At 49.6% G+C, this 26,888-nt stretch overlaps 1 protein-coding gene across 1 annotated transcript; it reads left to right on the top strand.

Annotated features, from left to right (window-relative positions):
- Window positions 1-6,509: 6,509 nt before the first annotated feature.
- Window positions 6,510-19,881, top strand: LOC147645630 (serine/threonine-protein kinase PAK 3-like). Its single transcript, XM_086874410.1, has 15 exons — window positions 6,510-6,743; window positions 8,407-8,444; window positions 8,888-9,019; window positions 10,503-10,637; window positions 10,910-11,251; window positions 11,699-11,788; window positions 12,188-12,362; window positions 13,833-13,896; window positions 14,593-14,641; window positions 15,020-15,132; window positions 15,725-15,842; window positions 16,266-16,365; window positions 16,830-17,026; window positions 18,362-18,499; window positions 19,616-19,881. Exons 1-15 carry the CDS (start codon window positions 6,665-6,667, stop codon window positions 19,715-19,717), a joined length of 1,872 nt encoding a protein of 623 aa, XP_086730536.1. The 5' UTR covers window positions 6,510-6,664; the 3' UTR covers window positions 19,718-19,881.
- Window positions 19,882-26,888: the final 7,007 nt, after the last annotated feature.

Here is a 26,888-nt window from a genome sequence, read left to right as displayed (position 1 = left end):
CTGTTGGAGACATTTTTTGTCCATTAACAGATTGATGTTGATATTGGATCAATATCGCTATTTTGGTAAATCACTGCCAGTCTCTTCCCAGCCTCCCCAGGACCCAGCAGAGCCCCTCCTGTTCCTCTCAGGATCCCACAGCCCCCTCCCAATTTCCCCCCACTTCCCCAGGACCCCCAAACCCTCTCCCAGTCCCTTCCCAGCCCCACCAGGACTCATCAAGACTCCTCCGAGTCTCTTCCAGCACAACAAACCTCATCCCAATCCCTGCTTTCCAATCCCCAATCTCCCTCCAGCTCCTCCAGGCTCACTCAAATCTCTCCCAGTGACACCCAGCACCCCCAAACTCCCTCCCAGGGTCCACCAGCACCCCCAGAACCCCATCCCACCCTCCCCAACATCCTTCAAACCCCTTCCCAGCCATCCTAAGCACATCAATCCCTTCCCCAGTTTAAACCAGTCTATCTCAAACTCCCTCCCAGTTCCTCCCAGCACACCCCAATCCCCCTCTGGGCCCCCCCAGTGCCTCCCCCGCTGCCCCCGGCGCTGTGGGGGCCGGGCCGTGCCCCAGTGCCGGCTCAGGGGGTGCTCCAGGCTGCCGTGCTCCACCTGGCAGCTGGAGCTGAGCCCGCATTGCCGGGGGCGGTTTCCAGCAGCACCAGGAGCTGCTGGCTCCAGTCCCCGCTGGGGAGCACGGCAGTGGCCAGCACGTGGCCCGAGAGCTGCTGCTGGCCCTGGGAGCAGCTCAGCTGGATGTGGGCAGGGGAGAAATCCATCAGGGAGCAGAGCAGGCGGCCGGGGCCGGGCTGGGAGCTGGAGGGCACCAGCGAGATGGACACGCTGGGGACACTGGGAGAGAGCGGTGACAGTGGGATCAGCTGGGGGTGAACTGGGAGAGATGGGTGAGGAGTGGTGTGGCATTGGGAGGGAAAGGGGTGGCACTAAAAGAGATGGGAGCAGATACTGGGACACTGGAAGAGAGTGTGGAGGTCTGGGAGTGAAGTGAGAATGAACTCGGAAGAGACTGGGAATGGACTAGAAAGGAGTGTGAGGGACTCTGGGGCCTCAGGGCGGGACTGTGGTGGCACTGGACGGGACTGTGGTGGCACTGGACGGGACTGTGGTGTCACTGAGAGGGACTGTGGTGGCACCGAGAGGGACTGTGGTGGCACTGGGGGGGACTGTGGTGGCACTGGAAGGGACTGTGGTGGCACTGGGAGGGACTGTGGTGGCACTGGGAGGGACTGTGGTGGCACTGGGCGGGACTGGGAATGAAGCGCGCGGCGCTGGGCGGCCGAGTCCAGCGCGGGGCTCTCGGCTCTGTGGATCTGCCCGGCAACTGATGAGTCATCAGAGAGACGCGCTCTGATTGGCTGAGGGGCGGCAGATCCATGGAGGGGCGAGATGGACGAGCGGGGCATAAGGAGTTACTGGGATGGACTGGGAGAGCCACGGGAGGCACTGGGAGGCCCCGGGGATGGAAGTCTGAGGGCTCTGGGGTGATTCCCAGGGAGATTTAGAGGGACTTCTCCCTGCCCTTGTCCCCACCCAAGAGGACTTGGATTTGTTTCAGTTCAGTGGAATTCATGGTGATTTGGGGGGAGCTGGAGCAAAGCAGCTGGAAAGCACAGTGGGCTTGACAGGGACTGAACCAGGGCAGGAGTTGGGGCTGCCTCGAGTGAGCTCTCACAGTGTGAACTTTCATGGGGTTTTTAAGGGAATTTTGTTGAAGTCTGACATTCATTATTAAAAAGCAGGGTCACAAGTGGAGCTCTGCTTTCAGCTTGAAATGAGGGGATGGAACGTGGGCATGACTTCTGTAACCTCAAGTTGTTCCTTGATGCTGGGCACTTTAGCTTTGGCAATCTGAAGCCCTTCAGCAGCAATGTCTCTGCCACCCCCTGGTTTCTGGCTCAGACCCAGCTCGCAGCTTGGACAAGTTCTGGGCTTTGTCCTCTTGAGCTTCGGGAGCCTCCCGGGAAGCAGCAGCCCTCCCCAGCCCACCCTTGGTAGGACTTTTTCTTTTCTCTCTGCTGACGATTTTATCCCCAAAACTGCCGTGGGAACGTTGTATCCAAGCACATCCTCCAGCGCTGCACTTTCCTCCTGTGAATTCCCTGTGCAGGGAATGTGTCTGTGCTTTTCCCTGCTCTGTTCACTGACAAACAAACCTGAGCCCGTGGGACTGTCAGAGCTCCTTCACGCAATGAAATCAGGTTGTGTTTCTCATGGCATGTTCTGGAGGAGCTTTTCTTGGTGTGTCTTGTGCTGCTGGAAATGACACAAGAGCCAGGAGGGAACAGAAGCTGCTGCTGCCCGTTGGCTCAGGGCCAGGGAACCAAGTTGTGCTCCCGGGCAGTTGGGCCCTGCTGGAAGCAGAGCCGCATTTCCCTTGAGCAGCTCAAGCTTGTGACAGCTCCAAACAGGAAACCTCAGCAGAAAACTCTTCCTCCAAACTCAGCTGCTTTCCCTCCTGCAGCTGTTTGGGAAAGAGCCTCAAAGCACAGACTCTGCTGGGAGCCATTGGTGCATTTCCTCCCTCCCGGCAGCAGCAGCTCCTGAGCCCTTCACGGGCTCCTGGCCCTTCCCAAACCCTTCAGCTCCCTTGGAACTCTCAGCACTCACTAACATACGTATTTCTTTCATATTTAATCTGCATTTAAACTTCTCTTTTTCTCTCCTCTCTATCTTTTTAATCTCCTCTTTATCTCCTTTAATCCTGTCAGCCCCAGTAGGGTGGGGATGGAGTCTTGGGGTGGGTGTGGGATGAACTGAGGATCCAGCAGAGAAGGGCAAGGCAGAGGGGAGAGGACTCAGCCAACCCTTCTCCTGCTCTCTCCTCCCCCAGGCTCCAGCTAAAGCAAGTCAGACTGGAAAGGATCCCACAAATGCTGTGTTCTCCTCCCTCTGAGCTTGGCTGGGGATCCTCAGCTTCAGCCTGGTGCAGTGGCTGAGATTCGCTAATTTGAGTTTTTGGCTAATGCACTAAATAATGTGGTGGGTTTTAGCGCTGGCTGAAATCTCCAGGGCACTTACTCATTTCTCACTGTGAGATATGGATTAGGAGAAGGGTAAAACAGGCTTAAAAGTTAGAAGGAATAAAGAAACTTTATTAACAGGACTACAAGAAATAAGAAACCTGAATAAAACCTCCAGAAACCTTTTCCCTTCCCACACAACTTTTTCCTTTCTCAGCTGACATAGTAGAGATAAAACTTGGGATGTTAATGCAGTACCAACTATACGATAGTCTTTTCATCAGACTCTGTAGAGAGGAGAGTTTTCTCTTCTCATTCCATGGAGAGCTCTCCACAAGAAAAGTGTTTCCTCATGGCTTTTCATTTCTATGAATATCTGCCACCCAGGGCAAAACTCTGCCTCCATGCCTTCCTCCCATTTCCACACCACTCTGAGGTGTCTTCATGGGCCATGAACTCAAGGGGTATTATTTTAAGGATGAGTTATTCAAGAGTTACTCTCTTCATCTGTCTCTGTGATCATCTCTGGGAACAGAAGTTTTTTTCTTCTCTCCCTGGGGACAAAGGGTCTTCATCAGCTCTCATCTCTCTCTCTCTCTCTGTTCACGCATCTCATGGGGTCACAGCTACTCCACCACCTGCTTGGCTTCATCAATGGATACCTTTGCTCAGATTTACACTTTGAATCCTTCATTCCCCCCAATACTCTTTCATTAATGAAAGGAGTTATTTTTCAGAACGTTATTGTCCATCTCCATGGCCCTACCAAAAGACTATTTCAGCTTATTAAAGCATCTCCTCATTCTCCTTCCACCTGAGGCTTGACTCTTCCTCGTACTGACCTTGATGTTTGATGTTGTCTTTTGCGTGTCGATCACTCCCACTTTGCGCTCTCTGGAGAGGGGATGAAGTCTGCAGGTCTCATCTGTGTAGTGAAAGGGTTAAATGTGGCCCAAGGTGTGGCAGGCATTCCTGGTGTGGGATTTCAGCTCAGCAGCCCCTGGAAGGCAGGGGACGGTTTCCAGCTTGGAGCCGTCTGTGCAGGCCATGGCGGGGATGGGCGAGATGTCAGCAGCCGTGGCCCGGCCCAGCTTAGGGCCGGGGTCCCCCTGGGGAGGGCTTCAGCCACCCCACTGGAATGGGACTGGGAGGGCTTCCCGGGAGGGGCCACAGCAGAGCCCGGCCTGGCCTGGGGCCGGGAGAAGTCCCGCAGTCTCCATCCCCCCAGCCCAGAGCCACTGGGCTCCAGCCCAGCCCCCCCAGGCCACACAGGCCGCGGGGAGCGGGGCCAGCCACACCACAGCTCCAATACCTTTCCAGGCTGCAAACAAAAAGAGACAACTTCCCCAGCTGGAGCTTTTAAAAGGTGCTGTTCACAAAGGTGATCTCACTTTTCAGTGCTGCAAAATGCTGTCAGTTCTCAGAACTGGCCGGCCATTGGCCTGATCTCAAGCAGAGAGAAACTCCCAGCAGCCGCTCTCAGAGAAATCACTTCTGTGGGTGTTTTCTGCTTTTATCTCTAAAATGCCAAACCACCACAGCTGGCCTGCTGGGAAGGGGTTCGGTGCCCCCTCCCCACCCCTTGGAGGGCAGAAAGAAAGAGAGCTTCCCACGTTTCTTTCCTCTCTTAAATCTGTTATCATCAAAGTGTTTCCAGCTTTTCTAATTGCCTTAGCAATGGGCCTGTTCTCAGAGCCAGCCAGTGATTGGTTTTGCCAGGCATGGAGAAAGCTTTTAGCAGCTCCTTTTAACAGAAATAGCATTCCCATGGCTGGCTTCTTCCCTCCTCACCAAAATTTAACCCATGCAAAACCAACAAAACTGGCCACTGGTGGTCCTGGGGCAGGGGAACCTGCAGGCTTGGAGAAAACTTGAAGAACTTGTGTGGAGCCATTCAAAAATGTAACGTGGCTTCATATCTAGACACACATCTAAAACCCAGCTATTTCTCTATTCTTTTTCTTTTCAGCTGAGAAAGGAAGTCACAGGTGATGGGGTCTCTATTCCACATCTCTTGGGTCCCTGCCTCGTAGCTCCCAATTTGGATGAAAGTTACCCATTTGATCCCTCTGGCTTCCTCCTCCCACCATCTCCTACATCTTCCCCCATTCTTCTGTGACTTTCTTCTTCTCTTTCCTTATGACCATTGCAGCCTCATCTCTGTGGCTCACAAATGTGCCCAGGGGGCTCCAGGGGTGAGGCACAGGCCCACATGCTTCTTTGAGATGCCCCAGCAGTGCTGCAGCAGGCTGATGGCTGTGCAGTTCCTTTGGTACAGGAACAGGCATTCCTGGGTTTAGTCAGAAGCATCAGTGGCCAAAATCCCGATTTCCTTTGGTTTAGTCCCATCTCAGAGCTCAGTTGTGGGGCAGGATGTGGGTGCTTGGGGCACTGCAGCCCATGAACGATGCACGGTCCCCAGGGGTGGTATATCTGGAAACATTTATTACAAGTGTACATCACTTTTGTGCTGTTTTTCCTATTGGGTTAGAATAGTGTGAGCCTGGGTAGCCAATAGTATAAATGTTCAGATGGCTGCTAACGAATAATAGCCACGATCAATTCCCTATTAGCAACATCAGTTTTATTTCCCTAGGACAAGCGCTTGTATAACAATTTCTTCTGCAAACTACTCTGCTTCTGCTACTTGTTACATTTTAGAAACTCTGTTCCATCCATCCTGCCTTGACTGAGGAGCAATCTTTGTTCTCTTAGGACAAGTTCTCTTTGTTTTCTCTCTCCACAGAGCAGTCTTGGAGTTACTCTTGGATCTCTTGAACAACAGGGTTTGGCTCATTGTCAGGCTGTAAATAATGAGCGGTGGGACCACTGGTGCTGTGAAGTCGATTTATTGCTGAAATATATCAGAAAAGGTCTCAGTCTGAAGGCATGAGATTTTGGAGGGGTAACAAGTGGGCCATAGCTCAAAGGTAGTCACGAGTTTCTTTGTTACACAGCAATATATCACATTTTGGCCCAATGGACAGATGACATGGAGTTTATTACTACTTAATCACCTTTCACCTTTGCCAAGTTCTGCTGCACTGTGTCTGCTTTTCACCCAATACACTGCTAGCTCACCTACACACATGTGCTTCTTAGGATAATATTTAGATTCATAGCCTACTCTATAAAATCACACAATTACAGTTGAAAACTCTCCATCATCTCACTCAATACAGTTTCTTATTTACTTCTGGCATATTCTTACTTGCAGCTATAGGAACATAAGCTTATGAATTCTTGACTCAACGTCTGTGAACCTTTAGCATTGCATGAACCCAAGCTCCTTCCAAGGCTGGAAATGAAACCCTTCAGTATCTGTGGAAGTTTCTGTCATTTCCCACAGCCCAGCAAAGGATTTGTGACCCTTTGTGACAGAGGAGAAGCTCCCAGGCAATTTTGTGTTTGCTGTAGGGAAGGTTGGGTTGCTCTGCATCAATTCCCAGAGCAGCGCAGAGCATTGGCTTTGTGATGTCAGGGCATGGATGCCACCTTGTCGTGGTGACATCCCAAGGTTGCCTTGGTGCACGGAAGGCCTCAGGGTCAGAGCAGCTCTTGGGCTTGCTCAGTGCAGGAGCATCCTCCTGCTTGAGGCGTTTGTCAGTGGGCAGCTGCACACTGACAGGAGCCGTGTTTGTTTTTGCTGTGGAGCAGAGTGTGCAAACTGGCACAGCAGTGCTACAATGATGGAGCAGCTCGCTGTTGCAGTTTGCACCATTTATGGCATCGGCTATGCAGGCTATTACCTCACCAACCTGGCACGTAAGTAGAGGTTTTCCCTGGCTGGAACCTGAGCTGGCTTTTGTAGGTCTCCCTGCTCTTTCTTAGTGACCGGGTTGCTATTGAAACACAAAGACCATGAGGATGCCCCTGGTTTGGTCAAGCTCCTGTCAACACCTTCAGCAAAACACGGGGTGTCTGTAGCCAGGGGGCTGCGGGCAGCATTTGCAGGGCTTCTGTTCCCTCCACGGGAGAGCCTGTGGCAGCAGAGTCTGTCATTTCCTCACTTTGCTGGCTCAATCTCTTGGGGTGACTTTACTTTTAAGATAGCTCTGAGAGCTGGGGAAGTTGAAACTGCTGGAGGCTGATGGGAGTTTTTTCTCCTGACTAATTTCTGGCCATGGGTGAGAAGTGGCAGCAGTTTTAACTATTGGGAAGTGAGATCAACCTATGAACACCACCTTTAGATGTGAGGCCGGGAATTTTTTGTTCTCTTTGGTTTCTGGCTTCTGACGAGGTCACAGGGCTCTGTCTCGGCCTCCTCCCCCCCTCCAGGCCGGACAAGGCTGCAGAGGGCGGGGTGGGGGGAGAAACAGAGCCGGCCAGCCTGACTTGGTTTGCAGTTTCTGCCACTGAACTGAAACCTGACACCATCAACATCTGCAGCTTTAGCAAGATTTTAACTCTTTTACTGCCTGCATGAGACATGCAGATTAATCCTTTTTTTCCAGAGAGAGAGGGAGAGGGAGTGATCAACCATCAACCCATCAAAGAGAGTGAAGAAAAAAATTAAATTGAGAGGGGGAAGAGAAATAAGGAGATGCTTTATTAAGCTGAAATATTTTTCTGTTAAGCTATGGAGATGGACAGTAGTGTTCTGAAAAAACCGCCTTTAATTCATGACAGAGTATATTGGGAGGAATGGAGTGTTTCCAAGTGTGGATTTTGAGCAAATGATGAAGTAGTTGTGACACTGTGAGATGCTGGAACAGAGGGGGAGAAGTAAGAGTTGAAGATTTGTGGCTTTTAAGAAGCAAAAAGAGAAAACTTCTGTTTCCAGGGGGGCTCAGAAAAATAGATAAAGAGAACTTTTGTCTTTGAATAACTCATTCATAAAAATGACATCCCTAGACTCATGACCCATAACACACCTCAGAGTGATGGGAAATGGGAGGAGACAACTGATGGCAGATTTCTGGGCAGCTGGCATCAGAGAAATAGAAAGCTATGAAGAAAAATCGTTTTCTTGTGAGAAACTCCATAGATAGCAGAAGAAGACTTTTGTTTCTCTACAAAGACTGATGAAAAGACTCTAGCAGAAATTGGGACTGTTTTAAACACCAAAGATCCAAAGTTTTTTGTCTCTATGTTGTCATGTAAACAAGGGAATGGTTGGGTAGTGGGGGAGAAAATGGTTGTTCTGGAAGTTTTATTCTGGTTTCTTATTCTTGTAGTTTTTGTCAATAAACTTTCTTTATTCCATTTAAGTTTTAAGCCTGTTTTGCTCTTGTTCTAATCCATATCTCACTGCAAGAAATAAGTAAGTTTTCTAGTGATTTTTTAGTTGCTGCTTTAAACCACACCAGTCAAGCAGGACACCTTTGAAAATGCAGACTGGGAGATCTTCTCAGATGCTGTTCTAAACAGGCCACGGTTCTCTCCAGTTTTCTCAAAGAATTTGGTTCCTTTTCCTTGCCCACTGCAGGTCATCTGAGCCGTGTGTTCAGAGGTGCCGATCCTGAGGTGAGTCAGAAAGGAACATTTGATGCTCCTGGTGTTTCAGAATTGTGCAGGGAACTGTGAGCTTGGCCTGTGGCAGTAGAGTGCACAGGGCCAGCTGGGTGGGCTGAAAGAAGATCCATTTCCATGTTTACAACAGCAATAGCAAAGGCATTGTTGGCTATTTCCTAATTTTCCATTGCAGAGCTTTAAAAGAACTCAAAGCTCAGATTTGCAGAGAGAACGTTGCTTGCTGATAGTAGCCAGGGTGAACTCTCTAATTCAGAACTATTTGCAGCCTGGCTGAATTAACCCATTTTAATTTAGTTGGAGTGACTTAGAATCCCATTGCTATCAAAGCTGATGATTTGTGCTTGGTAGAGCTGGTTGTAGAAATCGAGCTGAATAGAAATAAGGTTCTAAATGATAGGGAGCTGCCTGTCCCTAACTCCACCATCTGTCCACAGAGCCCAGAAGCAAGAGCAGACTCTGCTGTGGCTCCCTCTGCTCCTGGAGAAGAGGCCAAAGAGGAGCAAAATGAGCAGAAGGAGCACGAGCCTCCAGCTGTGGTCACAGCCCAGCCTGACCATGCCCAGACAGTAAGTGCCAGTGCTGGGTGCTGCTGTCTTTAGTGCAAGGCAGAGCTGCAAGTTTCTGAGCAGCCAGCACTTGCTGTTGCTGGCTGAGGATGCTGAGTGCTGGAGTCCTGCCAGCACCCAGCCATTCCCCCATCCCGTGGCAGCTGGAAATTGGGCTTTGAGCCGTCGTGCTGAGGCCCCAAAGCGCTGCTGCCTGCGGGTGAGCAGCTGGCTGCTTGGCTCAGGGAAGCTCTGTCTCTTGGCTTCTGCCAAGCCATGGCCAAGGGCTCACACGGCATTGCTGGGGCTCACAGGGCTTGCTTTGTTTGCTGTCCCTTTTTGGAAACCTCTGCATGACCTGGAGAAGTGTTCTGCAGTTTTCTGGAGTAATTCTTCACTTCTGCAGAGTCTTTTAGGCCACCTGTCTTTTGGCTTTTGATAAGCTGCAAGGAGATGATTGTGTTGTCCATGCAGCTGTGGCCGGCCATTCTTGTCCTGTGTGGCCAAAGAAACAAACTGTGTAGTTCTGAACCCTTCTTCTGAGGCAAAATCCACAAGTGGCAAGTTTCTCTTGATACGTTTTGTGGTGAAGTCTGCAGCTTTGGAAACTGCATTGGAGCCTAGTGTGGGGGCAAAGCTGCAAGTCCTTGAGTGCTGTCTTGTGTTGCTAAGAACCCCTTTAGAGATGGTTGTTTTTTTCTCCTCAGAGCTGTTTTCCTCCTCCTGCCTCTTCTGTCCTGACACTCCCTGTTTAACCTATAAATTTCTGCCTGTCCTAGTGAGGTGGGACAATTCCATGGTTTAGGTGGTTTTTGCTGACTTTGGTCATACATGCATTACATGACCCATGGCTTCCTTCATTGGCATCCCTAGGGGTGTGTCAATTAATTTGTTGGTGGGGCCTTTTGAGGATCTCTGTCAGTGCCACTCAGAATTCTCAGCTGACAAAAGAGGGAGGAGAAACACCTTGGTCCTCTTCCATATCCTGAGGTGGCCATAGAGGCTCTCTGACCTGCAGCAGAGGATCAAATTGCACACATCCTTGTCCCCTGAATGAGCAGGATTTCTAACAAGAGTGTAGATGTCAGAGGGGCAGGAGTGGCAGGGCAGGCCTGAAAAGAACATGAACTCCAGCAGTGTCTCTCCCAAGGGCTGAGCTCAGCCAGGAAGCCCCTGCAGAGCCAGGATGGAGCTGTGGGACAGGGCTGGCTGTCAGTCACTAGGGAGAGACAAGCAGGACACAGCAGAAGGGGAGGGAGGCCCTTGAGAAATGCCCCACATTTCCTGTCAGCTGCCCAAGAGTCTGTTGGAGATTCAGTGCCAGATGGGCCCTGATTGCACTGCCAGGGTCACTTTGGAATCTGTGCTTCCCCACGGGCAGAGAACAAGGCAGGAGAGCAGCAGCACAGAGCTTTGGGAACGTGGGAGCCCATCAGTCTTTGAGTCTTGGCCCACAAATGTTGGATGAGAAGTTGAAGCCCATCTTCTCTTGCTTTCTCTGCAGGTCCTCCTAGAGAAAGAGCAGGAGCAGATTGTTTTATCAGGACGGCCGTGCCAGCCTGAGGGAGAGCTGTTCCCAGCCCAAGAGCAGGAAGAGCAGCTGGGGCAGCAGGTGGAAGAGCCACTGGAGAATGGGCAGGTAAGGCTGACCCAGCAGGGGACAGAGTGAAGGGCAGGAAGAGGGGCATAAAACGCAGCTCTTGGGACTGAGCAGGCCACGAGTGCCAGAGGCCCTGAAAGCAAAGAGCCTCTGCAGAGATCAGCAGCGGGACAGGAGGTTACAGTGGAAGCAGAGGTGGGTAGGGAAGCAGAAAGAAGTGACTGAATGAGTGTGATTTTGAGGCTGAAACTGAGGAAGAAGCTGAGCCTGATGGCATCTCCCAGGCACTTGCTCTCCATTTGTGTGTACAGAACATCGAGGCAGAGCCCCAGGCAGAGCTGCCCGAAGCTCCGAGGGCCATCATGGCAGTGAAGAGGAGGCACGAGGAAGACAGAAGCATCGAAGAGGAGATGAATCTCCCCTGGCAGAGAGGCAATCAACAGAACCAGGTGAGTGAAAGAGTGGCAGACACTCCACTCATGGAAATTCCTCTCTGTCCTTCTTCTCAGGCCTCCGAGGAGGAGCTTCTGGCAGAGCTGCAGGAAGCTGAGGCTAGGATCAGGGCAAGGGAGAACAGGCTGGAGGAAGAAAGGAGAATCATCGAAGAGAAATTCCATCTCCTCGCTCAGCAGCAAGAGGCTCTAGAAAATCGAGTGAGTGAAAGAGCGATAGGCACAGCAGTCACTGCAGTCTGGTGCTTTCTGCCCTTCTTGCCTTTCCTCTGCAGAGCAGCAGGGGGCTGGGCTGATGCCTCTCAGTGCCATCCTGCTGTAGTGTCTATCCCAGCTGCTTGGAAGGACATTTCCTGCTGTGCTCAATTCTCAGCTGCTGCCCTGGACAGTGGCACCAGTCATTTGCCCCTTTTGCCAGCACTCATCTCAAGGGATTCCTGCTGGCCTGCTCCTGCTCTCCTTGTTTCTTCAGGGCTTTTTGCAAGTGAACACAGTCCCCCAGACAGATTTGGAATACAAGCTGCAAGCTGTCTGTATCCCTTGGTGAATCTGCTGCTGTCCTGCTCTTTCCCTTTGCTCACAGTCAATGAGCCTTGGCACACAGGGACAAGCTGTGGTCTCTGACTGCTTTGTTCTCTTTGACTTGAGGTGGACGTGTTGATATCTCACCTGGCAGCCTGCGAAGGCTTCCAGCAAATGCCGGCTGATGAAGAGCCCCAAGGTCGGCGGGAGGCACAGGTACTGTCCCAAGCACAAGTGCTGCAGGCTGAGCACCTTCTGAAGATGGTGCAGGAAAAGAGGACTGAGGGGGAGGAGCTCCAACATTAGAACAAGGAGCTGCAAATGTGTCTGCAGCCCTTGGAGGGGGAAAGGGATCCTTGGGAGGAAGTAGAATGGTCGTTGTTGCAGTCATCCTTCAGAAAATCCAGGAAAATGGAATATGAAACTGGCCATCAACTTGATTAAAACCAACCTTGGGTTTTGACCATTTGGTTCCAGAAGCGGGCATCCAAAAAATCCAGTTGATGAGCTTTGCATGTGGCTAACAGCAACTTCCTAAGGGCTTGCATTTGAAAAGGGAACTCGGGGTAATCTCTGCCAGCCAGCTTTCTGACACAAACTCCTTTCTTCTCGCAGATCTACACAGGCTCTTCCATTCAATCTGCTGTAGCAGCAGCAGCAGCAGCAGCATCTAAAGGAGCCTTTGTTCCCCAAGCTGAGCAGTGGAGCCGGGGCAGTTTGTCCATTTCCAGCAGTGACACATCTGCTGCTCAGCTCCAGGAGAGCCAGGGAGACTTCGTGGAGCAACTGAGTACGTCTGGTGTATTTCTTGTCTGAGGGACAGTGTATTGTGTGCACGTGCCAGCAGAGCTGTAGCAAAAGATCCTCCTCACTTTGGTATCCCAGAGACATTTAGGACTCCCCACAGGAACTGCTGTGCTCTGAGGCAGCGAGAGAGCGCTCTGGCTGTTCCTGCTGCCTCTGAGGGCAGCTTGGACTGGCTCGGCTTTGCCTGGCATTCCCTTGCCACTAAAGGCAGAAGCAGGAATTGTTCTTGGATCAGCAGGAGGCTGTGGCCCAGCAAATGATCTATGCAAGTCCTGTGTGCTAGTGGCCAAACTGAACAGAATATTTGATTCCTAGATTCTCCTTAGACTCCAGACTTCCCACCGCTTGTCAGAACCACAAGACTTCAGAGATATTGATTGGTTTTGGGATTTTGTCTTTTTGTTGCAGTTCCGTTTTCAGTTTTCAGTTTTTATCCTTGTTTGGTTTTGCATTTAGGGGTTTTTGCTTTTTCTCCATCCTGAAAGAGCTGTTCTGCCCCATGTGTCTTACTGGTGTCATTTTTAGGACTGTTTTTATTGCCTCTACTACATCTACAAGGTTTTTGTGAGGATGCTGTATTTTTGTCAGTGAGGACTCCTTTGAAACTACATCAGGTGACAGCAGAAACAGAGAGCAAGAGATGTTTTCATTGGGCCCACAATGAAGAAACAGATACTTGTATAACAACCTGTAATTAATATCCTAGTTTTATTTTTCTAAAGATGTGTCCAAGAGACACATCGACGTGGTGTGATCAGATAAAACAGCACTGCAGGCATTTCTCAGGAGCGAGCCTGCAGCCCCTGTGCTGTGTATTCCTCAGATCCATGGCACTTTTTCATCCCTGATTCCCAGCCATTCCCATGACTCTTAGAATCCTACCTATTGGCCCAAGCCCTGCTCAGATCAGTCTCTGGGAAAACACATCAAGCCCTTTGTGATTCTGCAGCACAACCCATTTAATCTGCTTCTTGCCCATAACAGCTGCCAGTGCTGTGCTCTCAGAAAAGACCTGGTGGGGCTGAGAAAAGATCCCAGCTGATTTGGTGTCTACCTTCACCTGCTGGGACACAAAAGGGCCTTGATCTGCACCTGGCTGTGTCTGACCTCCAAGGCAATGCTGTTGTGTCCTGAACGGGGGCCACAGCTTGTCAGGGGCTCAGGCTGGCTGTGTCTTCTTGCCATTGCTTGTCAGTGCTCATGCTTGGCCTTTGCCAGCCTTGTGCTGTGCCCTGCTGTGCTCTCTGCGCTTCATTTCCTTCCAAGGACTGGACAAAATCAGTCTCTCTGCTGCCCATTTGTACTGCACAACTGCCTGTCTTGTTGCTGCTGTGCTTGCTGCCCAGCTGACCACAGAGGGTTCAGAGCCCCAGACAGCGGGGCTGCCTTTGGCATCTCCTGCAAGTTCGGATCTCTGCCTGAAAGTCAGCATCTTGCATTTTGTTTCCCTCAGGGAGAATGGTGAACAACGAAAATCCCATCACAAAATACATCGAACTGGAAAGTCTTGGCAGCGGGTGAGTCCAACCACAGTCACTTCTACACAGCCATGGACCAGGTGTTTCCCTGGGGGAATATCCATCAAGTGGGAAGTCAGACAAGTTGTCCACATGTTTAGACAGCGGGCTTAGTCTGCCCCATCTCTCAGTACTGGCCAGAATTTGTCAAGTGTGCTCAGAAGGCATTGTCAAAGACATCTCCATGCTGCCAAGGTCTTGCCTGCAGCAAGGAACAGAACCTGGTAAATCTGCTTGTCTCTCAAGTGTGGGACAGCTCAGGATTCATTTTCTTCTCATTTTTGGATGTCTCCAAATCATCTGGCCACACTAATGAAAGGAGAAGAATCTTGCTTGCCTGAAAGCATAACCTACCCCCAATGAGAGCTGTCAGATAACAGTTCCCAGGAACATTTCTCTCCAAGAGTTTGCTAAAGGAAATACTCTGTGCTCAGGATTAGAATTGCACACTTTAGAAGCTGATAGCCGAGATGAAGGAATAAGCTGCCTTTTGGAGCTGAGGCAGTAAAGCCCAAGGCTTCAGGAACAGGCCCAGTGCCCAGGCACTTGAGGGGAAAATGCATCATCTGCCTTCTGGCAGACCCCTCCTGCAACCTGCAGCTTTTAGGCATTTACAGCAGAGCTCTCCTGTCTGGACTGGCTTCCACTGCAAGATCTAATTGGCTTCTCCTTTCTTTGCTGCTGTTTTGTTTCTAGGGGTTTTGGAGAGGTTTCCAGAGCACTTGACATTGCAACAGGAGGAGAGGTAAATGTCAACAGCCCCTGCAGCCTCTGCTGCTCTCCAGGCCTTTCCCCACTGCTGACAGCTGTGGCTGGAGCTTTGAGGAGAGCTGTGCTGAAAAGGCACAAGAAGCACAGACTGGAGCCAGCCTGCAAATTGCACTTGGAACAGGCTTTGTGGACAAGGCAAATCGCCAGTGGCCACATGTCCTGTAACTGACCCCCAAGGGAGCAGAGAAATGGGCTGTTGGAATATCACTTCCTAATTACTCCAGTGATGAGGTCTAATCACAAGGCACTTGGGCACAGCTTGGCTGTGCCATTCCAAAATCACTTGCTCCATGTGTGTTGTGGTCTCATGCTACCAATTTTCTCAAATTACTCCTTTTCAATGTCATTTGAGGTGGCCATAAAGAAAATAAATGTGCAAGGAATGAGTAGGAAGATACTAACCATGAATGAAATCAGGATCATGGAGAGTAATAGGAGTCCCAGGATCGTGAATTACTTAGCCAGGTGAGTGGTCACGGTCCTATCCCTTGAATGTTTGTTTACATACTACAAGCATGAGAGCTTAAAACCCCACTTTGGTCAGTGGCAGGAAATAGAGTTGTTAATAATTATTTCTCTACTTATCTCCAATGGATGGGAAGAGACTGCATTTTGTCTGCATGAATCCACCCTGGCAAATGCAGACTGAAAATTGTTCAAAAACCTGCATCAGCCCTATCTTAAGAATTCAATACCTTCTAAGTTCATTGCCTCCACAGTTCTTTGGGACTCAGTTTTTCAAGTTTCTTAAATGCTGATGAACCATCCAAGAGACGATTGCCCTTGCATTGTTGCCCCTCTTTTCCATTGCTGTGCATGCCAGGAAGCCTAGGTGCTTATTTCCAGAAATGCCATGCGTGACAGGTTTTTTATCTGGGCTCTTCCTAAACTGCCTTTCTCCTTGAGACAGCACAGACTGCAAACACTGCACAGCCTAGAGGCAATGTCTATGCCTTTTCTTCTGCCCTTGTCTCCAAGGGACCCAGAAACAAGACTCAAGCAAAAAACCAACCTAGCCGTGCATGTTCACCTGCATGGCCTTGTTTCCTTTTTTCAGCTACCTTGTGCATGAGGAACTCTGGCTGGTGATGGAGTACATGGACGGAGGCACTCTGAGAGATCTCATCGACGAGATTCAAATGTCTGAAGGAGAGATTGCAGCTGTCAGTCGGGAGGTCAGGGATCCCATCTGTGCTTCCAAGGCCTTGAGCTGCATTGTCTGGGAAACAGGGGCTCAGAACGGGAGGGATTTCATGGGCCAGGCTTGGTTTCTGTGCTGCTGCTCAGCTATGGGCAAGCAAGAGCATCTCAAGGGAACTGTCTGCCAGTGCCCCTACACTCACTGGACTCACTTCCTGTCCTCTTATCCCCTGCTCTTGTATTCTAGCTCTGTCTCTTGCATTGGCATTTGCAGTTCTCCACTGAGAAAGGTGCTGCTCTGCTCCTGTGGGAGCAGCAGGCTCTTGCTCTCAATGGCGCTGTGTTCTGCCATTCCTCCCCATTCCCCTGCAAAGGGAACCTTCCACAGCTGTTTCCTTGCTTGTGGGATGAACTCACAGCACTACTTTTTGCCCCCCTGGTTCTCTTTTCTCTCTCAGTGCCTGCAAGGACTGGATTTTCTTCACTCCAACCACGTGATCCATCGAGATGTCAAGAGCAACAACATCCTTCTCAGAACCGACGGCTCTGTCAAGCTGGGTCAGTGTATTCTTGCTCAGCTTCAGCCTTCCAGGAATGGGGGGTGTGGGGCTGCTTTCAGTGACTGCCAGCTCCCCAAAAATGCTGCTGCTGGCAGTGCAGGGGTCCCCCCTGCTGTGGGCTGAAGGCACAGTTGCAGGGTGCACACAGCTATGACAAGGAGCCACAAGCAGCCAAGAGTGCTATTGCTCTGTGTGTGTCTGTGTGTGTTCCTTCCAGAGGGAGGGAGCTGCAATCTAAACCTTCAGGGGAACAAAAGGCACTGCTGGAGGAAGTGTAAGAAATGGGGGGATGTTTGAAGTAGCCAATTCATATTGCCTTGGCTAAAGCCCCAAGGAAACAGAGCAGGGATTGTTGTCCAGGAAATTCAACTGCACATTCTCAACCTTCTACTGGGGAATTCTTTGGCTTGGTTTCCTAATTGAGAGTATTAAAATTAAAAGAGTATTTTGCTTTCTCCTCAGCTGATTTTGGCCTTTCTGCTCAGCTCACCCCTGAGCAAAATCAGCGGTGCTCGGTGACCGGGACTCCTTGGTGGATGGCACCTGAAGTGGTGAAGCGTCAACCATATGGCCCCAAAGTGGACGTGTGGTCTTTTGGAATTGTGGCAATTGAAATGGCCGAACAAAAAACTCCTTATGACAGTTTCACTGCTCGATCGGTAAGGAGCAAATACTCTCTGATCCCGCTGTCTTTCTCACCTGTCCCGTGTTCTCTGCTCACTGCACAAAATCCCATGGCCATCTGCCGGAAGTACTTCCACCAAGGCCCCTTCTACAAATGGCCCTGCAGCACATCAGCATCTGCTGGAGCTTTGGTTGCAGCACTGGGGGAACTCAAGCCTTACCTCGCCCAAACCATCTCCATTCTCAGGCAGCATTTTGCTTTGCCTTAGAAGTCGTTCCAGCTCTTTTGGCTGTGTAGATGGCCCCAAGAATAGGAAACAAGCATCTCAGAGCTGCTGTTATCTTTCCAGAAATGAAGCAAAGAAACTCAAAGCAAACCAAGTTTCTAAAACATTGCTTTTGAGAGAAGAGGTGCAGCCCCATTCTTCTCACAGGGAAACTTGCCTGAAACCTGGAGATGAGGCTGTAAAGCCAGAGTCTCTTCTGCTTCTTGTGCAGTGCTGCTGAGACACTCAGTGACCACCTTCTTTCCTAACCCAAGCCACTTTCTCCATATCACCAAGCTGGAGCCTGGTGACGGGGAGAGCCTGCCAAAACCTCCTGTTTGTTTCCTGGCACTTTCTGGGATGGGCACAGCGTTAATGCATTGACTTGAGAATCCAACCAGCACAGGCTTACCACAGGGGTGACACTTCTGGTTTCACCATGAATATTTTCCTTTTGCCACCTAAGGGAACCTGAAATTTTCAGAGTGCTGAGAGACAGAGCTGCAGGTGGCTCCTGTGTGCCCAAACAGGCATTTTCAACCCAATACATTTGTGGAGGCATCTTAATGTGTCTGTGTTGAAAATGAGATTCCAAAGGTTTGTTTCCTTCCCTGAGGAACACCTGCTGCATTTCCTTTCTTTTCTTCCAATTACCATCATTTTCAAGAACAGGACAAAAAGCCTGAAGAGTTTTGTTTTATGGCAGCTGTGCTTAAGGGACCAACAAGCACTGCAGAGATTCTTTTCTTATAAGAATCCTTGGAATAGTGCAGTTAGTTAGAATAACAAAAAGGCTGCCAAGCTGCTGGGAATCCTCTGAGAAGGAAATATGTATTTGCTGATGTAGTTGCCACTAACTAGATCAGGCAATGAAATCAGCTGCCAAGGCAAGATCTGCTGGATGTTGGCAAAGCTGTGGCTTTGGGGCTTGGGTTTTTTCATGATACAGGAAAGTTGTCATCCAAATGCTACAGGAAAGTCATCTCTGCCTCTCTGCCAGGGCAAAAACTGCCACTGCAGAGTGGAGCTGAAACAATGGGCTCTGGGAGAGCAGTTCCAGATGGGAAAGAAGCAGGTGGAGCCTTGTGTTTCCTTTTTCTCCAGGCTAAATTCCACATAGCCACAGAAGGGACCCCACAGCTGCGGCAGCCCGAGCAATTCTCGCCTTTGCTGCGTGACTTCCTGAGCTGCTGCCTGCAGAAAGGCGAGGCGCAGCGCTGGTCTGCCAAGGAGCTGCTGCAGGTAAAATGCCAAAAGGGCTGAAGGTGAAACAGTGTCCCAGGGATGGGCTCCCCCTCCACTGAAATCCAAGGCATCAGATGAGCCCCCATCCTCCTCACTTCCAACCTTGGTGCTGTTCAGCTGACAGTGGGGAGCAATCCTAGACTGGGCTGGGCTGGCAGGGAGTGCTGGGTTTTAGCGCTGGCTAAAATCACCAGGGCACTTACTCATTTCTTGCTGGGAGCTCTGGATTAGGAGAAGGGCAAAACAGGCTTCAAACTTCAAAGGAATAACAAATTTTATTATCAGGCCCACAAGAATAAGAAAGGTCTCATCTGTGCAGTGAAAGGGTTCAATCTCACCCAGGTCATGGCAGTCACGGTGTTGGATTTCAGGCTGTGCTGGGCCCCTCTCTCTGCCCGGGAGCCGCTGGGAGGGGAGGCTCGGCCTGGAGCCGTCGCTGCACGCCGGGGAGAGGGTTTAGTGTGGGCAAGATGTCAGCAGCCGTGGCCTGGCCCAGCCTGGGGCCGGGGTCCCGCAGCCTCCATCCCCCGCCCGGGAGCCGCTGGGCTCTGGCCCGGCCTCCCCCAGGAGCACAGGCCGTGGGCGAGCAGGGCCGGCCTCACCAGAGCTCCGTTACCTTCGGGCTCCGGAAGCAAAGAGGGCCAGTGCCCGGGCTGGTGGTTTTCAAAATGTGCATCATCACAGAGGCGCATCTCATTTCTAAATGGTGCAAAATGTTGTCAGTTCTCAGAACTAGCCAGCCATTGGCCTGTCTCAGGCACAGAGGAAGCTCCCAGCAGCTTCTCTCAAAGAAATCACTTCCGTGCGGGGTTTCTTACTTCTTTCCCTAAATGTCAATTCATCTCAAACTAACACACAGGGACATGGAAAGGTCATCTAGTCTGTGTCCTGCAATGAGCAGGGACATCTTTCAAGAGATCAGGATACTCACACCTCAGATATTTCCAGGGATGGGCCACCTACCAGCTCTTGGGGCAACCTGTGCCACTCTTGCCCCATGCTCCTGACCTACTCTGACTCAATCCCCTTTCCATTTCAAAAGTATTCCCCTGCCTTTGAAGCTCTTAGCTTGGAAAATCATGCTTTCTTGTTGTTTTCTTTTCCTTTCTGCAGCATCAATTTATAACATCGGCCATGCCTGGGTCCAGCCTGGCACCTCTCATCGTTGCAGTAAAGAAGTGGAAGGAGGAGGCAGGAATGCAACAATTAATTTAGAACTGTCTTCTCCATGCCCAACTTAGAGTAGGACTGTAGAGTAGGATTGTAGAGTAGGACTGGAGAGTAGGATTATAGAGTAGGATTGTAGTGCAGGATGGTAGTGTAGGTTTGTAGTGTAGGATTGTAGAGTAGGATTTTAAATAAAATTTCTAAAATCTCAACTCCTTTGGAACATTTCTCTCCTTCTGACCCTGTGAGAAAGCTCAACATTTCCTTCTGAACTGTCAGTTTTTTCTTAGAGGTGGAAAGTGACATTGATGGCTTCTTTGGTACAGTTTGTAAGGGGGGAAGGCTCCTCTTCATTCATCCTCTCCAGACCACACTGCCTTTGGAATATGGCCAACTGGACAAGTTTTGCCCAGCTGTGGCATTTCTATTTGAGGCAGAAACAGCAATGGCATTTGCAGGAAAAACCAAAGGAGGAGCGGTGCAACGCAAACATCCCGTGCAGATGCAGGCTGTGCAGATGTGACTCGAGAGTATTTGGGTTCCTGCCACTTGGATTTGTATCCCTAAGAGAAATCTCTTTGGCTGGAGGAGAGTCTGGCTGAAGAGAGAAAGCAGAAAGAGCAGTGAGGGTGCTGTGCAAGGTCTCCTGTGGTGCAGAGCTGTCAGCGACTGTGAGGTGAGAGCGGGCCCGGCCTTGGCCAGGCTGGAGCCCCAGCAGAGCCCTGGCAGAGCCCGGAGAAGCCTGAGCTTCAGCAGAGGCAGGCTGGAAGGAGGCCCTTGGAGCTGCAAGAGGCAGCAGCCTGGCCCTGGCTGCCTCTTGCTGGCACCAGGCAAATCCTCCGCTCTCAGAGCCAAGCTGGCAGCTGGCTGCTCCTGAGGGGAAGCGGTGCCGTGCTGGGCACAGCACACACTGGTGCCATGGGCTGTCTGGAGTCTGCACAGGAGGAGAGAAAGGCAAAGAGCAGCCCAGGGCTGCTGCCCTGCCTGACCATTGCTGCTCTTCTGCCGCCTGCCCTGGAACTGCTGGCAATGGTCAGCAGTGTGTGCAGCACTCTGGGCACAGGGGGAGGGAGCCGGGCTGCTCCGCAGACTCCAGCACAGGGCAGTGTCCTTCAGGCACGGCATTTCTGCCAGGGGAACCGAGGCCAGCGTGAGGCACTGACAGCAAGTCAGGGCACATCTGCATGAGCCACTGCCTCACACAGCTCTGGGACCAAGCGCCTGCAATCCTGGAGCTCTGCACTGAGCCACAGCAAAGGTGTGAAATGCAGAGGGTTTTGCAGAAATATTCAGGGGCACCAGGCCAGCCTGCTTGGTGCTCTCTGGGGCACAGCAAGCACTGTGCAATGCAGCTCGGAGCTGCTGGCAGAGAGGGACTATGGGCATGTGCCTGAGGCTTGTTCTTGAGTAGTGATTTGGAAGGGAGCAGAAGGGTCTCAGTAGGCAATTTGTGTTTTCTTCATGAATTGCTGAATGAAAGACACAATGTGGCCTCACGCAGCAAGAGAACTTGCAGAACTTACTGACTATAAGTTTGTGTTGAATTCCCAGAAAAGGAAAGTGTTGAAGTGTAACAAAAAGGCCTTTTAAATTCAGTTAGCCCCTGAGCCTTCATCCAAAACAACCACCAGGAGGCTGACAACTACCTCATGCAGAGCCCTGCTGCCAAGGGCTTTCACAATCATGGAATTAGAAAATATGAAGCTTAGGAAAGTAGAATGTGCCCATTAAGTTTAAAAAGTTTAAAAGCTTGTCCTGTGCAAAGAATGGACAAGTGAGTTTGTGGTGGAGCTTCCCCCTCACTCCTGGTGTTGAATAAACGAATCCCTGCTCTGTAGGCCCTACACTATGGAGTACTGTTTTCTTGACTACTATTTGTGCATCATAATCATGCTATGCTTTTCATTGTCTTCTTAGAACCTTCCAGGCATAAAGTGAGTAAGACAGTGAGTTGTGTATTGATAGGGCCGAAGAAACATTTCCAAATGCCATCCTGGGAAAGGAAAGGACACGAAACAGCGCTGGGGAAGAGCGTCCCTCGCACAGCCCTCAGAGCTGCCACCATGCACAAGATGGCGGCCGGGGCTGAGGCTGTGCCACCATGCACAAGATGCCGGCCGGGGCTGAGGCTGTGCCACCGTGCACAAGATGGCGGCCGGGGCTGAGGCTGTGCCACCGTGCACAAGATGGCGGCCGGGGCTGAGGCTGTGCCACCGTGCACAAGATGCCGGCTGGGGCTGAGGCTGTGCCACCGTGCACAAGATGGCGGCCGGGGCTGAGGCTGTGCCACCATGCACAAGATGCCGGCCGGGGCTGAGGCTGTGCCACCGTGCACAAGATGGCGGCCCGGGCTGAGGCTGTGCCACCATGCACAAGATGGTGGCCGGGGCTGAGGCTGTGCCACCATGCACAAGATGCCGGCTGGGGCTGAGGCTGTGCCACCGTGCACAAGATGGCGGCCGGGGCTGAGGCTGTGCCACCGTGCACAAGATGCCGGCCGGGGCTGAGGCTGTGCCACCGTGCACAAGATGCCGGCCGGGGCTGAGGCTGTGCCTCTCAGAGCGCTCTGCAGCCTCTGCCAGCCCAGCCCCAGCCCCGGAGCAGCGCAGGGCGGGCAGAGCCCCCTTCCAGCCGTCTGCTTCAATGGACATTGACAGACACCCGGGCCACGCACACAGGCTGACACCTTTGCTCTGTGCACACAAACACGTACCACACACTTGGGAACCTCGGCTGGCAGCATTTTCAGGTGAAAATACAAAGAAACTCCAGGGTTTGAAGGTTTTCAAATAGAATATTTCATTTGCCAATAAAAGGATCAAAAGCAGAAAGGGCCATCCCAGCCTGTTTCTTCCATGCAGGAATAGTTTCACAGTGACTGTGAGCTGATGAAGACGGAGATGGGATTTAATCCAAAGCAGATTGTGCAGTGGGTGCTCACCTGTGATATGTATCCCTCACAGTACCTATTTATTTGGAACACTAGGAAGATTATGAGGCTGGGCAAGATATTAACCCTTTCAATACAGACATGAGACCTACAAACCTTGTTCATCTCTCCAGGGACAGAAAAGGACAGAGTAATAACACACAAAAAAAACAACAAAAAAACATCAAAGTCAGTAAAAAAAAGAAGTCAAACATTAGATAGAAAAGTAATGAAAAAATGGTAATTGAAACAAAAATATTCTTATAGTAAAGCCATAGAAATAAACAATGATATACAAAATAACTCCTTTAATTAATGAAAAAAGTATAAAAATATATTAAAACTGTAAATCTAAACAAAAGCATCCATTAAAGAAAGCAAACACATGTTAAAGTAACTGTTATCCCATAAAAGTTTGAACAGAAAAACAAATAAAAACAATAACATGCCCGTTGCCCCCAGGGAGAGAAGAAAACTTCTGTTTCCAACGATGATCACAAAAACAAATGAAGGGAACCTTTGCCTTCAAACAACTCATCCGTAAATAAAACCCCATGAATTCATAACCCATTGACACACCTCTAGGAGGGCTGTAAAAATCAGGAAAATGTCACGACAGAAAAATTTCTTCCCAGGCGGCTGCTATTTGTAAAAATGAAAAAGCACAAAAAAATCCATTCCTTGTAAAAAAGCCTCCATGACATAACAGGAAAAAACTTCTCTCCCTACAAAAACTAATACAAAACTATTGTATAATTAATACTGTGTTAACATCCCAAGTTCTATCTCTACAGTGTCAGGAAAAAAAAAAAGGAGAGGAAAGGCGTTCTGAAAGTTCTATTAGAGTTTCTCATTCTTGTAGTCCTGTTAATAAACTTCCTTGATTCTTTTAAGTTTTAAGCCTATTTTGCCCTTCTCCTAATCCATATCTCACAGTGAGAAATGAGTAAGTGCCCTGGAGATTTCAGCCAGCGCTAAAACCCACCACATTATTTAGTGCATTAGCCAAAAATCTCAAATTGGCGAATCTCAGCCACTGCACCAGGCTGAAGCTGAGGATCCCCAGCCAAGCTCAGAGGGAGGAGAACACAGCATTTGTGGGATCCTTTCCAGTCTGACTTGCTTTAGCTGGAGCCTGGGGGAGGAGAGAGCAGGAGAAGGGTTGGCTGAGTCCTCTCCCCTCTGCCTTGCCCTTCTCTGCTGGATCCTCAGTTCATCCCACACCCACCCCAAGACTCCATCCCCATCCTACTGGTGCTGACGGGATTAAAGGAGATAAAGAGGAGATTAAAAAGATAGAGAGGAGAGAAAAAGAGAAGTTTAAATGCAGCTTAAATATTAACGAAATACCTGTGTTAGTGCCTGCTGAGAGTTCCAAGGGAGCTGAAGGGTTTGCGAAGGGCCAGGAGCCCGTGAAGGGCTCAGGAGCTGCTGCTGCCGGGAGGGAGGAAATGCACCAATGGCTCCCAGCAGAGTCTGTGCTTTGAGGCTCTTTCCCAAACAGCTGCAGGAGGGAAAGCAGCTGAGTTTGGAGGAAGAGTTTTCTGCTGAGGTTTCCTGTTTGGAGCTGTCACAAGCTTGAGCTGCTCAAGGGAAACGCAGCTCTGCTTCCAGCAGGGCCCAACTGCCCGGGAGCACAACTTGGTTCCCTGGCCCTGAGCCAACGGCAGCAGCAGCTTCTGTTCCCTCCTGGCTCTTGTGTCATTTCCAGCAGCACAGGACACACCAAGAAAAGCTCCTCCAGAACATGCCATGAGAAACACAACCTGATTTCATTGCGTGAAGGAGCTCTGACAGTCCCACGGGCTCAGGGTTGTTTGTCAGTGAACAGAGCAGGGAAAAGCACACACATTCCCTGCACAGGGAATTCACAGGAGGAAAGTGCAGGGCTGGAGGATGAGCTTGGATACAACGTTCCCACGGCAGTTTTGGGGATAAAATTGTCAGGAGAGAGAAAAGAAAATGTCCTACCAAGGGTGGTCTGGGGAGGGCTGGTGCTTCCCGGGAGGCTCCCGAAGCTCAACAGTGTGGAAGAGTGGCTAGCTAACAAAGGTCGTGTTCCCATGCAGCAATTAGCTGAGAAAGAATTAAACAACAGTAGAGTGTAGTTGGTATGAGATGTTGCAAAGTCAGAAAGACCTTAGTGATAACTGTGAACTGAGAACAGGACACTGTGATCAGAAGAATGTGAATTCAGCACAGATGAACGACCACAAGAATGTGGAACTAGGTGGAGTTGTCCTTAAATGAAATATCCAATAATGAGCTTGCTTTTGCACTATGTAGGAGCCTAATTATTGATGTTATATAGGGAGTTTGGAGTTGCCAATAAAGGGGACTTGCTGATCATTCATATTGCTGCTTGTCTCCCGCCGAACTCATCAAATGGCGCCCGAACAAATGGGACCCTTGGGACCCTTGGGACCTTTGGGACATTAAAAAGCGAAGGCCACGGGAGTCGGCGACAGGGGACGGGTCCTCCGCAGCAGGGACGGCGAAAAGCAACGGTGCCGCGCCCCAGGCGACCTCAGAGGAGAGTCCTGGCCGTAACGTGCTGCCAAACCTTGTAGGGCTGCAACAGCGCTGACGGTAAGATGGAAAGGCAAGCAGCACATGATTTATTTACCTGCTTTTTAGAAAAGCCACAGGTTAAGGGTTTTGATTTGCACAAGGAGCTTCCTGGACTTCTTGCTTGTGGGTATGCTCACGCCTTTGCCTCCCACTGCTGGGCAAACACTCCTATCTGTGCTGCCCATGGAAAGAGGGAGGGAGAGTCAGAGAGAAGGAAATAATGAGAAAGAAATTCCAGAGCAAACGCTGAAACAACGGAATCTGTTCAGTTGCAGCAGGATGTGATATATCCTGAACTATTTGCTTCACTTTTGGAGTCACTCTTAACATTACAATCTTATTTAAGTTCCAACTTTGCTACCCTGGAGGAAAAGAATCCAAATTTAGATTGGTTTCCACCCGAACCAGGGGGACATGGGGGAGCACTGAGGTGTGCGCAGAGAGCAGGGGCACCCCCGGGGCAGAAGCAGTGCAGGAAAAGTTCCAAGGCCACACTGAACAATTACAGAAACAGCTGAGCAGGAACAGGTGGCTCAGACAGCTTCAAAAAGTGACAAAATAGCCAAAATTCACAAACTATATGGTACCTAGTTCGAAATTCATCACTGTAATTAGAAGTTGATAAGCTGCAATGGTCACCATTGTTAGCACCTGACCGTGAGAGACTTTTCGTGTAACATCGCCTGCTTTTGTAAAAATTGTGCCCCTTTTTTCCTCTATCAGTGAACAAGAGAGATTGAGAGAAACAACTGTATGTGTTAAAGTTAACTTTGTGAGGTGTTTTTTTGTTGTTTTTTTTCTGCAAGAGTATGTGGAGAATGTGAAGAAAGATAACAGCAGCAGAGAGCAGCAGCAGGGCAGGCAGTCCACCCCCCGCTCCCTCTCTAAGAAAAAGCACCGGGATAGTACCCAGTTTGTTAAAAAGTCATGATTCATGGGTTTTTAAAAATGTTTTTATATACCCTTTTAGAGTTAATTTTGTGTTTTAAGTAATTATGAGTTTATTCAGTTGTAGTCTTTAGAGTTTTACTGGAGAAATTATTGTGATTAAAATTCTAAGTTTAAAAAGGCCCCTTTTCAAAAAAAAAAGGTGTTTAAGGTGAATATTAACAGAAGTTACCTTGCAATAACTGGTTTTAGAACCTAAGGTTAAAATATGGTATAATTTACAGTTACTAAGAAAACCTTCCAATTGATGTTATCTACAAAAGATATTTATGGTTTGAAAAAATTAATTAGTTAAGAGAACTTTACTGTACAAGACAAAGTTAAGTTAAAGTATATATTACCCATTTGCTTGTTTTTTCCACAATTCTAATAAGGTAATTTCAATGTGAGTCCTTTTGTTATATAAAACACATATAACTGCATATATACCAATTTGGATTTTGGATTTTAGTTTAAGAATTAGACTTAATGTTTCTGAAAAGTGCTACAAAAGCTGAATGGCAACTTGCCAAATCCTGTGTTGTTGTGGTTTTTCTCTAGAAAAACTGCACTTTAAAATCCTAACCAATTTGAACATATACTAGGCAAATTCCTGTTTTGAATGAGTATTTTTAGTACCATTTGCAGTTATTGTGGGTTATTCTCAAAGCTAGATGACATAGAATTGTGATATACTTGTTACATTTTTATAATCTTCATAGTGAATCCATGTTACTGTTATATTGTGTTTAAAAGGTATATATCAAACCTTTAGTTGCCTCTTTGTAGTAA

This window comes from Cyanistes caeruleus, unplaced genomic scaffold (genome assembly GCF_971803275.1).
Source record: "Cyanistes caeruleus unplaced genomic scaffold, bCyaCae1.hap1.1 HAP1_SCAFFOLD_208, whole genome shotgun sequence".
NCBI lineage: Eukaryota > Metazoa > Chordata > Aves > Passeriformes > Paridae > Cyanistes > Cyanistes caeruleus.
This window is presented reverse-complemented; position numbering and strand designations above follow the sequence as displayed.

What these genes read in the sequence shown, in the direction of transcription:
- LOC147645630 (XM_086874410.1), top strand. Translation starts at nt 6,665, where the DNA reads ATGATGGAGCAGCTCGCTGTTGCAGTTTGCACCATTTATGGCATCGGC. An exon ending in AGACTTCGTGGAGCAACTGA is followed by an intron (nt 12,363 to 13,832) that starts GTACGTCTGGTG and finishes TGTTTCCCTCAG; the next exon opens with GGAGAATGGTGAACAACGAA. An exon ending in CTGGAAAGTCTTGGCAGCGG is followed by an intron (nt 13,897 to 14,592) that starts GTGAGTCCAACC and finishes TTTTGTTTCTAG; the next exon opens with GGGTTTTGGAGAGGTTTCCA.